General features: G+C 47.2%; 1 protein-coding gene across 2 annotated transcripts; it reads right to left on the bottom strand.

Moving 5' to 3' along the window:
• Positions 1-1,485: 1,485 nt before the first annotated feature.
• On the bottom strand, positions 1,486-10,797 carry LOC143837668 (trophoblast glycoprotein-like). 2 transcript variants are annotated; one of them, XM_077337740.1, is made up of 3 exons: positions 10,674-10,748; positions 7,815-8,121; positions 1,486-5,976 (listed from the first exon to the last, which is right to left on the bottom strand). In XM_077337740.1, exons 2-3 carry the CDS (start codon positions 8,090-8,092, stop codon positions 5,139-5,141), a joined length of 1,116 nt encoding a protein of 371 aa, XP_077193855.1. In that variant the 5' UTR covers positions 8,093-8,121; positions 10,674-10,748; the 3' UTR covers positions 1,486-5,138. The 2 variants fall into 2 exon arrangements, with proteins under 2 accessions (XP_077193855.1, XP_077193854.1); XM_077337739.1 differs by having other exon boundaries at positions 1,488-5,976; positions 7,815-8,125; positions 10,674-10,797.
• Between the last annotated feature and the right edge of the window lie 5,138 nt (positions 10,798-15,935).

The raw sequence follows: 15,935 nt of genomic DNA, 5'->3' as shown, positions 1-15,935 counted from the left end.
CTGATCGCCACTGTGGGATGGTAGGTGAATTTCCTCTAGCCCAGGCTGGATTCTGGAGAGCTTTTTTTCTGTTTGTTTTTTTGGGGGGGTGGGGTTCACTTGGGCATGAAACTGGGGTCACTGTGGGTGGGCAGGTAGTTGTGAGTTCCTGCATAGTGCAGGGGGATTGGACTAGATGACCCTGGAGGCCCCTTCCAACTCTATGATTCTGTGATCGGTCTGGATCCAAACACAAAAACTTCCTTGTTCACTTCCATTGACATCATCTCAACATGTGAGTTTAGCTCCTGACACTTTGAGTGTGGGGCCTGGGAAGAGTAGAATCTGGGGTACAGGAAGGGAGCTCAAGGGAGATATGTCACTGTAGGACTTCCATCTCTGTTCTGTAGTAGAGCATAGATTCTCACCTCTGAAGCTGCCATCCCTTCCATTCCTTCCAGTCTATGGAGCCTAGAGACTAATAGTAATTCCAAAACTCCTGCCTAAAAGTTGGTAACATTACACACGCCACACATTTTAAAAGGTAGTAAAGATCAGTGGTTGACCCAATAACAAGTAGGGCAGTGTCTGTGAATGGCTGTAGGAGATGGCAAGCTCTTCCTCAGGGCTGGTTCAAGATATTTTGCTGCCCCAGGCGAGCAGAACATCAAAGTAGGGACGCCTGAACCCAGGTGGGACCCCAGGAATTATAGCTCATCTCCAAGCCACAGAGATCAGTTCCCTTGGAGAAAACAGCTGCTTTGGAGGGCAGACTCCATAGCATTATACTCCACTGAGGTCCCTCCCCACCCCAAATCCCTCCCACTCCCAGCCCCACCTTTCCCAACCCGGAACTGGCGACCCTACGTCAAAGCCTTGGACCAGGCAGCAATAGCAAGCCAGGCCTGCGACTTCCTCTTTCAGCTCCACCAGTGCTATCCTTCCCCTCTGGCATCCTTCTCCTAGGGAGGCACCTTGAACAGCCACTCAGATCACATGACCTAACAACAGCCCCCGGTCCTCCATTATCCCAATCCCAACTCTTTCGAAGGGAACGAACACATACAAACAAATCAGTTTGCAAGATTCCAGCATCGGACCCCTCTCCCCGGGGGTGGGGGTGGGAGGCCAGTATTAGACCGGCTTTGTTCCCCAGATTGTTCCACCCGATGCCCAATTATCCATCCACTCCATTCTGCCCATCCAGTGGGCCTGAGTGGGAATAGTTTTATTCAATCACCATCATTGTGACCGAGTCACTGTTTATGGGGTTTTTAATGGGGAATTGTAATGGTTTTAATGTATTGATTTATATTGAAATATTGTGAACCGCCACGAGCCAGTTTCCGAGAGCGGCGGTCATACAAATCGAATTAATAATAATGATAATGATCTTCAAAGGATACGGAATCCAAACCAGCTATAAAAACTTTCCGAAAAATTGCAGAGACTCAGCAATGAGGACTGGTGTTTCCCAGCCAATCTGTATCAAGGAAAATAACACATCTGTGAAAACAGTCATTATATTCATATTGCATACAATTCTCCTAACATCATACATCAACTAGAAGACGAGCCTGCCGCTAGATTGGTTTGAGATTAATGCAGAATGTAGCTATCATATAAGGTTTGTTTTTTAAATTGTGAGGAGGAGAGTTCTACTCCAGTGAGAAATATAAATATATTCTAAATTTTGATTTAGGAGTCTGCAAAGCAGCTTGCAAACTGTTTATTATGTGTTTTAGAGTGAACTGAACTAATCTGTGAGTCTTATTTCTGTTGTTGCATATTTATGATGCAAGATATAAGCGTAACATCTGTTATCTCCACTGTTTCTACAGATGTGTCAGTTCCCTTGATAAAGTTATCTTTGCAAGATGGTAGGAACACCAATCTTGCATCAGTTGTTTATGGTCTGCACCAGGAATCTGCTATATGCAATATACTCCCACCAGGTAAGACAGGTATGTTTTTTTCAGGATTTAAAAATATCTTTCAAGGTCTTGGTGATCTAGATTTGGGGGGAGGTCGCCATAGTTAACAGACTGAGGAAGCGACAGTGTTGTCACTCCACAAACATGTCATCTTAATCGATGACAAGGGAGTTTCTGGCTTCAATCTCTGACAGATTTGCTGAATAGTATGCAGCTGAGCATGTTGGAAAAAGGTTTTTAAATTCCCATTTCTTCTTCTTAAATATCTTTTGCACATCTTGACTACGTACATTTATACGCACAGATTTTTACCCCCAAATCCTTTTGGTATGGGAAGGCTGTCCATACGGCAGCCTTTGATCTTCCAAATCTCACAGGCTGCCTTCCAGACAAACTGATGAAACCCAACAGGGGGTGAGAGCTGGGTTACAGTACTACAGATCTTTCCCACACCCCTCCTTTCTTTTGAGAAAGCTGTTCTTGTGTCAATCTTCCATCCAACAAAGCACGGACTTAATGGATTCCCCACAATTATTTTTATAGCAGGCCGGAACTCAGTTGGATGAAGATTTCATGTTAGAGCATCAACCCTGTGGTAAGTCAGTAATTTAAGAGGCTGTTCTACCAGTCAGATTGGCAAATAAAATTATATGGCTGGTTCACAGTTTGAGAGCCACAGATATTTCGGGAGCCTCCACCTCAAACTGTGAGCTTGGCCTGGCAGGCACTAATCTTAGAGAAACTTTGCTCAAGGTGTGGTACTTACCAAATATCCAGGTCATCATCACCTCTGTGACAAATAACAGGACAGCTCAGGTGCCAACTTTTGAAAACCATGGAGCTTCCCTGGGAACCCCCCTCCCCCATAGCTGAAGGCCCATAGAATCATAGAGTTGGAAGGGGCCATACAGGCCATCTAGTCCAACCCCCTGCTCAATGCAGGATCAGCCCTAAGCATCCTAAAGCATCCAAGAAAAGTGTGTATCCAACCTTTGCTTGAAGACTGCCAGTGAGGGGGTGAAGGACTCAGTTCCCAAACTGAAGATGGTTAAGCCTAATCTAGCCCATAAGGCTGACCACTGACTTGTACAAGACTGCTGCAGTTCACAACACTGGGAACCCTTATTTGCATGTTCTCCACTAATTCTGCATCCTTTCTCTTCCTCAGAAAATTGAGCTGAGTAACCACCAGCTTCTGAAGCCATGTATACAGAATACTGATTGGCTGGCTACTGTGACAGTCAGGAAGCCTCTCCCCTCCTTCCCAAACGCAGTGTTTATAAGACAAATAAAAGGGCCTGGAGTTTTACAAGACAACACTGGAAACGTTTTCTATGAACACGCTCACTCAATGCCTGATTTTGTCTTAATACCCTGGAACATAAGAGGAGGGGTGAAATAAAGGAATGGAAAGTGGCACAGGATGCACTGCAACAACAGAGTTTCTGCCCAACATGCCTGTTCTCTCAGTTCAGGGAGGTTTGGGCATCATGTCGCATTTTAGGAAAGGATTCCAATATTATGAATTAGAAAGTGACACATGCATAGAACAGAGATCCCGCTTGAATGGCTGCATCAGGTCTGAAGGAGATCCAAACACCTTCTTTTGATATGTACACAGCCACACATAGTAGATTTCACTTCAGTCCAGGAGAGCACTGTGCAACAAAAGGTGTGTTTAATATATTTTATAATAATCATTTTAAATCTCTCAGCCATTTTGGTTTCTAGGAGGTCTGAACAAGCCTGACAGGAAAAGGCTGCAATCCAGGCCAAAGAGGAGGAGCGGGGGGGCAGCTGTTTAGACTAAGCCAGAACCTTCACAATTGGTGCTGCCATATCCGATCTTTCTGGGCAAAAGTGGGGGGAGGCAACAAGCGGGAATCCCTTGGTCTCTGGGCCTGCTTTCCTGGACCACTTCATTAGCAACTGTGTAAAGCAGGATGCTGAGCTAGAAGTACCATTAGTCTGATCCAGCACGGTTGCTCTTATGTCTGTTTTATTTTTAAAAATTGACTTCACTTACACCCAACCTTTCTTTCCAATGGGGAAGCAAACAGCATACAGAGTTCTCCTCTCCTCCCATTTTATCATCAGAATAACTCCACAAGACAGATTGGGCTGAGGATTCAAACCTAGGTCTCCCAGAGCCCAGTTCCTTCCAACACTCAGTCTAACCACTATAGCACAGAGATATATGTCCCACTTCCTTCTACAAAAGTGACTCCAGTATTTAGCCATGCCGGACACACACCCCTGAAAAAAAAACACGCATACACATTTTCATACACTGATTCTTACAATATTAGAGCCAGCTCGGTGTACTGGTTAAGAGTGGCGGCCTCTCATCTGAAGAGCTGGGTTTGATTCCTCATTTCTTCACCTACAGTCTGCTGGGTAACCCTGGGTTAGTCACAGTCCTGTTAGAGCTGTTCTCACAGAGCAGTTTCTCTCAGAGCTCTCTCAGCCCTACCTACCTCACAGGGGCTCTGTTGTGGGGAAAGGAAGGGAAGACAATTGTAAGACACTTGGAGATTCCTTGGCGTAGTGAAACACAAGGTAAAAAACAAGTCATCTTCTTTTTCTAATCTGTTAGCCTTCAAGGTGCTGTAAGACTCTTGGTTACTTTGGCTGTGACAAATTTCCAGGACTATCACCAAGATGGCATAAGCACTGGAGTTTTCTAGGAACCTTGCAGGATAGATCATTGGTCCACAGGAAGAAGTAAAAACCTCTAACAAGCTTAAAAATCTGGCTATGGCACTTGAGCATTGTGACAGATCTGTGCACAGGGGGCACCTAAAAAACTGATGTCTGCAGAAAGTTTGTGTGTGAGGACTATGCAATTAGACTGGAGAAAGACTGTGGCTGCTGCTCTGGGTTAAAATTTCTGCTCTGTGTGCAGACGATCCCAGGTTCAGTCCTTGGCATCTCCAGTTCAAGCATCCCAGAACTAGACAGGCAGAGAAAGGTCTTTCCTGACCAGATCCTTGAGAGTTACTGCCAGTCATAGCAAACAAAGTTGACCTAGATGTATTTGGTCTATATACAAGGTGGCTTCATACATTCATCTGAGGTTCCTCAAGAACCTTATCTGCAGACCCTTGTAAGGCCCAGCATTTTGCTGTGGAAAAGGCAGTCTTTGTTGTAAGGGCAGATGGACCTTTTCAGATTTACTGACAGAAACAAGACCCCCCCCCTTCAAATCAGTCACCAAGAGAAGTGTTACATGTCCAACGCCAACACTTGTGCGATACGGCGATCAGAATCCGTCTCATAGCGATAGCGATACTCTTCCAGCAAGTTCTGGCAAGCATTCCGCATGCTGTTCACCCACATCTTGATACCTTTACGGTTTAGATACAGCACAAAGAGGAAAATGACACCGATTACTCCAAGGACCATGCCTAAGGCAGCATAAGAGGTCTGAAAAGCATTTTCTCCGGCTTGGTTGGAGCGGCACGCCAACTCTGACCCTACCAGGCCCACCAAGGAGGCGTTCTGCAGTTCCTGAGGGGAGGCACAGACCAGTTGGTCCACATCAGCGACCTGCCAGCTTTGGTTCAGCCAGCTCACCAGATCCTCAATGTCACAATTGCACACAAAAGGATTGTCCCTGAGGAAGATGCGGAGGTGCAGCTGCCTCCCGAACACAGACAGAGCTTCTTTCCTCAGGGTCTTGAAGGCGTTCAAGGTTAGGTCAAGGAACTTGAGGTTAAGGCTGGCGAAAGTGGAATTCTTAATGTCCACCAGAGAGTTGTTCCGCAGATCCAGGTGCTTGAGTTGGCCGAGGCTGGAGAACATGCCTGGTGGCAAGTATATAATCTCATTGCTGGTCAGCTCAAGCCTGGAGAGGTTTTGGAAGCCTCCTTGGGCAAGGGCTGTCCCCAAGGAATGGATAGCAGAATAGTTGTACAAGGAATGGCTAAGATTTAGCTCCTGAATGGAGTTAGCCGTGGCATTGAATGCTTCAGAATGAATGGTAAACAGGGGGTTGTTACTCAGATCCAGGTAACGTAGGTTCTGGAGGCCGGAGAATGCCTGGGACTCCACCGTGCTGATCCTGCAGAGAGAAAACAGGCCAGTCTTCAGTAATTTAGAGTCTTCCCCATGCAAAAAACAATCCTAGTGTAGAAGTCCCATGGCATACTGGGGACCAATCCACAGCAGCACTCAAGGAACACAGAGCTACGGCTCTGAGCTCTGCCTCCCCCCAGCCACTGTAGACATCTCTCTGCTGCTACATTTATAATACTACATATTGTTCTGGTAACTGTGTGTGTGTAGGTGCAATAGAGGGTGACAGAATTAAACTCAATGAGGACAATTCAGAGGGAGAGAACTCTCTTTTCCAAGAGAATTTGCAGGCACCCAAGAAGCTGACAGGCAGTAGATTTAGAACTGATGAAAGGATGCACTTCACACAACACAGAATTGCTTTGATCTGGGGTTGATTCCCTACTCCTCCTCCAATGCAGCCAGCTGGGTGACCTTGGGCCAGTCACAGTTCCTTTACAATTGTTCTTGCAGAGCAGTTCTCAAGAGCTTTCTTGGTCCCACCTACCTGTTATCTGTTGGGGGGAGAAGAAGGGAACGGTGTTTGTAAACCGCTTTGGAACGCCTTCAGGTAGTGAAAAGCAGGGTACAAAAACCTCTCTCTTCTTCTTCTTAAGGAACTCACTTCCAAAAGGGATTAGGCAAACTCATAGAAGACAGATCCACAACTAAACTGCCTTGCCCTAACAACCATGGGCCTTGCCAACTTCCCAGAAACCTTTCAGGGTACTTGCAAAAGCTTTCACCTGACTTTTCTGCTTCTCTGGAATAGCAGCAAGTCAGGAGCTTTCCCCATTTCTCCTCAAGAGTGGTGGAGACATGAGGAAGTTTACATAGATGTCAACCTGACCCTAATCCTAACTGGATATAAATTCTAATTTCCTCCCTCGTCCTTAGCCCAGCGGAGGGGGTAAAGTGTCCCAATTAGGACTTGGGAGACCCAGCTTTGAATCCTCTGACACAGCAGCTCACCAGTTGACCTTGAGCCAGCCAGTCTCTCTCTGCCTGACCAGCCTCAAAGGATAAATGGAGGAGAGAAGAATGGTGTCATCAACCACTCCCCCCGTCGAAAACTCCCCTTCTCTTTCGTACCCTGCCATGTCCTTTTGCGTCTGCTAGCATATTGGTGGGCCATCCATTTTGCGTTTACTGTGAGTCCCTTTGGAGAAATCTCTCTCAAAGCAGGGTATTGATACATGGAATAAATGAAGGCCCTGCATTTTCCCAAATAAATGCAGGCCCATCTTTTCCCAAAGACACCTCTGCATTCACCGCATGAGGTCATCCAACAGATCTGAACCTGCAGCAGCTGTGCCAGGCCATGTAGTGGAAGGTCAAAAGATCACCAGAGGTCAATGCCTCTAGCCAGAAGGGTCTCAGAAATGGGATGTGCAGGAGACCTCTTTGCACTTCTCCCCACTGGCAGGAATTCGAAAGGGCATCAGGCCTGGGCCTTTGCTGCCAGCAGACGAGCTTGTTACCATGGCAATGCCTGCACGTCCACATGAAAGGCAAGCGAGCACAGATTGCACCACAGTTGAAAGGATGAACATCACTTGTCTCAGCAGGCTTCTGCATCAAAGTGGGGTGTTTGAATCTGGGTCTCCCAGATCCTGGTCCAACACTGTAACCACTGCACTAGTCAGAACTGTCAATAGCAGATGCCCTTCGTTATAACGTTTCTGGCCATGGGTTTGCAGGGAGGGAATTTTTAATAGGATGCAATCAACGTTTCATTTCAGTGTTGCATCTCCCAGCTGCCCTTTTGAGATGGAAACAATTTGTACACTTACACACACACACACACACACAAAAACTTTGTTCCCCATTTTCAGAAAATTTTACCTGTTGTTGGCCAGCGAGAGGGTAACCAGATTGGTCAGCCCTTGGAAGTCCTGGTTACCAATGCGAGTGATCTGGTTTCCGGTTATAAAGAGGTTGCGGGTATATCCCGGAATACCAGCTGGGACAGCGGTCAGCTCCTTCTGCACACACTTCACGGTGCGGGCTGGTTCGGAACACTCGCAGGGGGATGGGCACAGATGGCAGGGCAGAGGAGCCAGAAGGAGGAAGAGAAGCCCCCAGGAGCCCAAAACAGCACCAGTGGGGTCCTGGGGGGTCATTTCCAAGACGCCTCCAATAGTAAAGGATCCTTGCTGGGGGAAAAAAGATCTGTCAGAATCTGCAATATCACTCCATTAAGGGGTGTGTGTGAAATATTAGGACAACTTTGCTCCATGATACACAGACTAAACAAAACTATATCAGAATATCATAAACTGGGGGAAACCAGGGAGAGGCAGAGGGGAATAAAACAAATCTCCCTTCCATGTTCTCAGAGGCTTGGACAGCCCCCTTTTCCTTTTCCACTCCCTCAGCATTTCAGGCCTTCTGGAACTTTCAGGCATCCTCCGACCATTCGGAGGGCTTCTTTTTTTCTTCTTCTCTTATTTTGCATAACTGGAGAGTCCCCTCTCAAATGAAGAAACTTCTCACTTATAAAGGAGTTTTGCTGTTTTTCTTAATCTTTGTTTTTCTGTTGGCCCTGCCAGCTACTGCATTATTATTACTGAAGTGGAACACATCTACTATCACGCTCCCTGTAACAGAAATGGTAACAGACGTGACATCTGTTGTCCCACCCTAGGAAGTGCGCCAGTAGATGGCGCCTGGGGACATCCAGCATTGAGCCCCATTGGCTGTGCTGCCACTGCCACACATCTCAGCCATCTGGAGAGTGGGAACGGCCTCCAAAGATGGGCAGCGGTGGCAGGCCTCACCAGCTGCCGCCTTGGTCATTATATGGAATGTGTTCCATATAATGCCCAAGAATCCCACAGTCATACAATTTTTTAATTTATTGCATGGCATGTGTATAGTATAGCCAGAAGGTCCAAGGATTCTTTGGAGGTGGTTTGCCATTTCCTGCCTTCTCATCATGACCCCTAGTGTTCTTTGGAGGAACTACCATCCAAATCCTTAAGGGTCTCCCATCCAAAGACTAGCCAGACTCAGCCCTGCTTAGCTTCCGAGATCTGATGGAATAAGGGTCGTCTGGACTATCTAGGTCAGGGCAGTGCACAATTCAACAGTACCACTATAATACCAGCTGAGCACTCTGGTAGAAACGCTGGACAGCATTACCTATTCCTCTTCTTTTCACCCTGCCCTACTGCCTGGAGCACAATGCAGCAGTCTATGTGGCTGTTCCTTTTTTCCACTGTATCCTCACAACAATTCTGGGATGTAGGTTAAGCTAAGAGAGATAAGACTGGTTTACAATCTCCCAGTACCCTTCATAGCAGGCTTTCCTCCCCATCCAAAAATCTAACCATGGCGCCAGAGTGGCTTTTATTATCTCAAGACTGGCACCTGGAAGCTATAACTAACACTACCAATCCCACAGGGAGGTGCATCTTTCTACACATATGGAAGACGGAATTGCTTTAGTAGCCCCCTTAGTCTGTCTCTTGCTCTTTTCAACTGCTTGGGCCCTGACATGGACAGGCCAGGCAAGGCCGATCCCGTCAGGTCTCGGAAGCGAAGCAGGGCTGACCCTGGCTACTATTTGGATGGGAGACCCCCAAGGATTTCAGGAAACACCAGGGGTCCTGATACAGAGGCAGGCGATGGCAAACAACCTCCGAACGCCCCTTGACCGGTTATCAGACAATCCTCGGATCCCCTGGCTACACTACACACACATCATATGATAAATAAATAAATGCTACCCCTAAGGAGACTGGGACTCTGCTTAGGAGGGCAGAGTTGCTCTTCCCAAGCCACCTAACCACATCCCCACCAGAGGAAAGGGTTCAACCAGGGGAGGGGGCAAACTGGGCAATACCACTGTTGTGACTCCATCCCTTCCTGGCTGCAGGTAGTAACACCAGCTTGATCGTATATCCCAGAGGCTGGGGAGAGGAAAGCCAGTTGGGAGGGAGTCCCTCCTGTGGGCGAGGGGGCTCCCAGCACACAAGGTGCAGCCAGGGTTGCCAGGTCCCCCCTGGCCACTGACAGTAGGGTTGCCAGATCCAGGTCAGAAAACTCGTGGCGTTTTGGAGGGGGTGACTGGGAAGGAGAGGACCCCCAGTGAGATACCACGCCCTAGAGTCCACCCTCCAAAGCACCTGTTTTCTTCAAGGGAACCGCTCTCCATAGTCTGGAGACAAGCTGTAACCCCGGGGGGGGGGGGTCCCCAGGTCCCACCTGGAGGCTGGCATCCCTAGGCACAGCCCCTGAATTCCCAACCCCAACCTTACCCACCTACTCCCCAGCTTATATCATCCATACGGCTGATTCCCCCCTCACTTATCTTGGTGGACAGAGCACGACGGATGACCTGAATGAGAAGACGCCGCCGTCGGAATCCAGAAAGGCCGAACCCCGCATTCTCCCCAACTTTTGCAATCCGCCCTTCCAACACACAGATCAAAACATGCAACCACAAAAAAGCGAAGCAAGCGCCCCCGCCCCGCCGTGCCATCAGGGCGAATCTCTGCTACTCAGATCTCTGCCGCTTTATCGGTACAGGATCTATGCCCCCCCCCCCCCCCCGCCTCTCCCGGCTTCCCAAAACGCAGGCTTCTGCCTGGCTCATCCGTTTCTCCAACCGGGCTGCGTCTGGCGGCATCAGAGACAAACTTCGCTTGCCTCTGCCTCCTTTCCTCCCCTCCGCCTTCGTTCCGGGAGGGGGCTACCCACCAGGTTCCCTTCCCCGAGCTGCCTTCCCCAGCCAAACCGGACTCTCTCCGCTTCTACGCTCGGCGCCGCTAGAACAGCACAACGCGATTCAATAAATTCGAAGGCAAAACTGGCAGGGCGGGATTTGCTGGAGGAAAGGGGGTGGGGTCGTCTGGTTTCCCAGCCCCCCCCCCCCCCGCGTCCCCGCCCCGATTTCTTATAGAGACACACACAAACACACACCCCGCCTCTGAAGACACAGCTCCTTCCCTCCCCACATTCTTCCAGCGGAGGTGGGGGGCAAGGAAGAGGAGTCATTAAATGTAACTTCCAGAGAGGCTACCCGTTTATGCTTCCTCCAGGCCAAGGCAACAAAGGCAAGTCATAGTACTACACTCCAGCGTGTTGACTCAGAAGTATATCTAGGGGTGCCAGCTCTGGGTTGGGAAAGACCTGGAGACTTTGGGGGTGGAGCCAGGAGTGGGATGAATCTCAGTGAAGTATCCTGCTATGTAGGCCATCGTCCAAAGCAGCCATTTTCTTCAGTGGAACTGACCTCTGTCACCTGGAGATGAGCTATAATTCCGGGGGATTCCCAGGTCGCACCTGGAGTAAGGTGACTAGATTGTCCCACTTTTGGAGGGACATCTGGGGGTACCCGGCAAACTGTACTTATGTTGTAATAACAATACTATTTTTGCGTTCTATGAAAATGTTTGTTGCTCTATAGACAAAATTTTTAATCAAAGCCCCCCCCCCCAGTCAATGGTGTCCCGCTTTACCAATGTTAAAATCTGGTCACCTTAACCTGGAGGCTGGCATCCCTAATACCTCTCATGTTAGGCAGATGGGGCTTCCACCTGGGTGCTCTAGCCATACCAAGTTAGCATAGCTCCCTGGTTTTCAACCTTTTTGAAAGGAACACCTGCCTCACAGCAGACAGCGCAGTCCAATGTGGAGAGACCACAGTCTGGGAGAGGACATTTCAGGTAGATTAAAATCTCCTCTCCTTGGTCCTTAACACCTGCCTGGTTGCATTTGGAACCAGCCCTGATTGGCTACTGCAGATAATCCATTTTTTAAAACATCATCCTATTTGCAGCTGTTATACAGCCTGTTCTTATATCAGTATCCTTACCTGACTTGCACATTCATCTTCAGAGGCCCTTCTTTGGGTCCATGTGGTTCTAGACAGACAGCAGCCAGATAAAGGGCCTTCTTGATCATGGCACCAAATTACAGAATGTCTTCCCCATCTGTTTCCCCCCGCCATCACTGTGTTCTGCCAGCTAGTTTATTTTTCCTCTGCTGTTCACTCATTGATTCTCCTTGTGTATGTTTTCTTTGTTATTTTTGATTGTTTTTATAGCATGTTACTTGGAATATTTTTTATTGTTTCCTGCCTTGGGAGCTCCAAGCCGGGTGGAAAGGTAGCAGAAAAATGTTTGCAGTAATAAATAAATAACATTGTAATAAATAAATAATCTTGTATTTATTTACTTATAGGCCACCTTTCTTGCTGAAATTCAAGGCAGATTTTTAAATGCAGTCAAGAGAAACACTGTAAGACTTACCATAAACCATACAGCAGCAGATTTGCAAAAATTAGAGAACAATTTTGGACTAACACAATAGTACGCACAATAACCAGTGCAATCAAATACACTATTCCTCCTGAACAATTCCAGAGAGTCCTTTTATTTATCTGAGGCAGCTGCTATATGTCCTATACAGGATTTCAATCCATGTCTTCACAATATTAATCAAGTCCTCTAATCACCAATCAGTAACAGAGAAGGACCGTTGAGACCTAGTTTAGAACCCCAGCTCTGTCATGGAAGCTGGCTGGGTAACTATGGGCCAGTCACACAAGTCATAGAATCAGAGTTGGAAGGGATCTCCAAGGTCATCTAGTCCAAGCCCCTGCAGAATGCAGGAAATGGGCACAAGAACTAAGCACCTACAGAATCCCTTTTGTCCACCCATTTATAATCTGCCTACATTCACAAAAATTAGCATTTCTGTCAGATGGCAATCTCCCCAGGAAGACTGTTCCACTGAGGAACCACTCTTTCAGGAACTTTTTACATATGTTTAGCCAAAAATTCCTTTGAACTAATTTCAACCTATTGGTTCTGGTCCAGCCCTCTTCTCTCCAGGCTAAACAGACCAAGTTCCCTCAACCTTTCCTCATACGTCTTGCCCACATTACAGTGAATGCACACTTATCCTGCCTGTACATGCCTAATTTGTAAGAAAACACCAACAAGCATCCATTTACAATGACACCAGGGATCAGAACCTGTTTAAATGTGGAGCTGGTATCACACGTTCAGCTGTATATGCATTGATGGTCCTATGAATATGACTCAATGCACTGTAGCTTATGAACAGGGCTACCATCTTAACTTCACAGGGCTGTTGTGAGGCTATAGCAGGGAATCAGTGTAAACCAGTCTCAGTCCCCAGCAATGCCTGGGAAGGGAGGAGACTGGGGGTGGAAGGGTGCTCAACGTGGATGTCCTTCAGAGAAACTGATCTTTGCAATCTGGAGATGAGCTATAATCCCAGATCTCTAGGCTCCACCTCGTGATCCCGAGTCATGGATGTGCTTTTGAGGAAACTCCAAGGGACGTTCCAGGGGGCTAGGCATTCTTCCATGTGACTCAGTCAATGAATGCTGTGGGGCTGCATGTCCACCACTCACCTGAGGCTTTGAGGCCTGCTGTCCCTGAACAGGGCCCTCAGGATGGATGGGATTTCCCAATTTAAAAGTATTTATTTGGGTTTCAAACAGCTGTTTCAAAAAGAGCACTTTCTAATCGGATTATAAATGGCCTCCAACAGGTCAGCTCTGCTGGAAGTGAGACAGCTGCCAGGTCTGTCACCAGAGTGCCTTTTGAAGGATGTCGAAGACCTTGGTGAACTCTGCCCTGTCCGGCCTGCAGAGAGACCCTCAGAGCCCTTGATGAGGCAAGGGACAACTTCTAGCCCAGGTGGTGTTTCCTTCGGCTGAACAATAGTAGGCAGAGGAGAGTGTGCAGCTCTGTTGCAATGTAAAAACAATGTCCAGATTTCAATTGGGATTCTTTGGTAGACTGAGAAAACAGGGGTCAGGGGATGGGAGACACCAGGCACACCATCCGTCTATGGAGGAATAGATGGCTAACTGCCACCTGGTTACCACCTTTCGGTTTGAATCTGCTAATCCGATTTTGTTTGTATTGATTCAGAGCCTGCTTTCCTCCCTGATGTTGTTGTTCTCTATTTTCACTCCCAACAACAATCCTGTGAGGTTGAATAGGCCAAGCGACTGGCTTAACGACACGCGTTGCACTTTCACAGTGGAGAGGAGCCTTGAGCTCGAGTCTTGCAGATCCCGGAATGCCATTCTAACCGCTGCACCAGCAAACATGTTCTAAGGTATTGCCACAAATTTCAGCCCATTTATCGAGTTCATTAGAACAAGACTGCAATCTAGATACTGCTACATGAGCTACTGCAGGTATCACCTGCTTTTTACTGCATTATCCATCCCTCGTACTCCGCTTTCTGTATTGATTATAGGATACGTTTGTCTCAGATAGTTCACATTGTCCTCTAATTCTGTAGTCCTAGTCCAACTGCATTGTTCACTGGTTGTCGTATGCTGTTTGCACAGTTTTCACCTACAATCCACCTCGAATCTCAATAAGGACACGCTATACGCAAAATAAAGCTCACTTGGATGTTAGCAGTGATGATCCTTCATTCACAAACATGGCCTTTTATGCAATGAGATCTGCTGTGCCCACTTGCATGGGGTAAGGTTAAATAAGTAAATATTTAAAAGAAAAAAAAAGGGGGGGTGGCTTTTTCATCTAGTCCAGCATCCTGTTTCACTTGCATAATAATGGACAACCAGCTGCTCTGCAGGGCCAACAAACAGGGCATAGAGGCTGAGGCCTTCTCCCGAGGCTGCATTCTAGCACTGGGGTTCAGAGGGTCACTGCTTCTGGTGTTGAACAAAGTTTGAGTCCTGGGGAACCTTTAAGACCAACTGTGTTCTATTCAAGGTTTAAGATTCCATATGTGCACAGCATGCTTTTTCAGACAATGAAATGGGAGTATACAAGACCACGTATATCAGAGAGTGAGTCCTGGGGAATGAAGAAGTTCACCAGATACAAGGGTCTTGGTCATCATTTGTTTGGGTTCAACTCTACGTGGGAAAACCCAGTAAAGGAAATAAAAATGTCAGGATTAAAGATTAGCAGACAGATGTGCTCTGAACAGTGGAACCTGAGAGTAACGAAAAGAGAACCTGTCACTACGTTCCATTCATTGCCACCAAAACATGGAGGCATCCCCAGAATCCTGAATGCACACATGCAGGCAGTTGTTGATTTGACCCGTTTGTGGGATGGTACCATAGAAGCTCTGGTTCAGATGAGCGAAGTGTTACGGCAGAATATAGAGGGAGAAGCAGTACCTTAGACATGCAGGTCCAAGGCCATGGAGGACTTTGTATGGGATTAGTCAGTGCATTAAAATGAGCCCAGTAAATGATGAGCAGCCAAAGGGGTGACTGCAGAATGGGAGTTATATGCATATTCCATCTACCTCCCAATAATAACCAAACTATGGTGCTCTGTAGGAATTGGAATCTCTAAACTGATGCATACAGATTAAAAAGCATGGGAGATAGGATTGCACCCTGAGAGACCCCACAGGATAGGTGATTTACTGATAACTGGTCTCCAATGGCAATTCTTTAAGTTCAGTCCTTGCAGAATGATTTTAACCAGTCCAGTGCATATCCTGTTCCTACTTCTGCCCTAAAGTCCCTCAACAAAAAGGCAAGAACTACTGCAGGAGTCTCTGATGCAGTGCCTGTAGGAGGGGGACAATCTATGGAGAAAATATCAAATCCCTCACCGAGTCCATATTGTTCTCAGATTTTAAAAATTGATTTCTAATCAACCAGGCCTGATAGAAGTCTAGGTTTTTAAAATGCCAAAATCCATACCCTACTCTAGCACTGTGTTTTCATATTGATTCAGCCAACGCTGCTAGTTACTAGGCATTATATTGTTCCAGAATCACTGGAGGGGCGGGTTTGGCCACTCTTCTTTCTTCTGTCGGGAGCAGTTTGAAATAATGCAAGCAACCTGCCAACTGGACACATCCATCCAGAGAGCAAAAGCCAGGTTTCTCTGCCATAGCATGTGTCTTTGGAATTAGATTTAGTAAAGATTTGAAGTTTGAACCAGATGCAACAGCAAACCTGGGATGGGATCTCCC

The sequence above is a fragment of the Paroedura picta genome, chromosome 5 (assembly GCF_049243985.1).
Source record: "Paroedura picta isolate Pp20150507F chromosome 5, Ppicta_v3.0, whole genome shotgun sequence".
Lineage (NCBI taxonomy): Eukaryota > Metazoa > Chordata > Lepidosauria > Squamata > Gekkonidae > Paroedura > Paroedura picta.
Note: the sequence above shows the minus strand (reverse complement) of the source record. Positions and strands in the feature narration are given on the sequence as shown.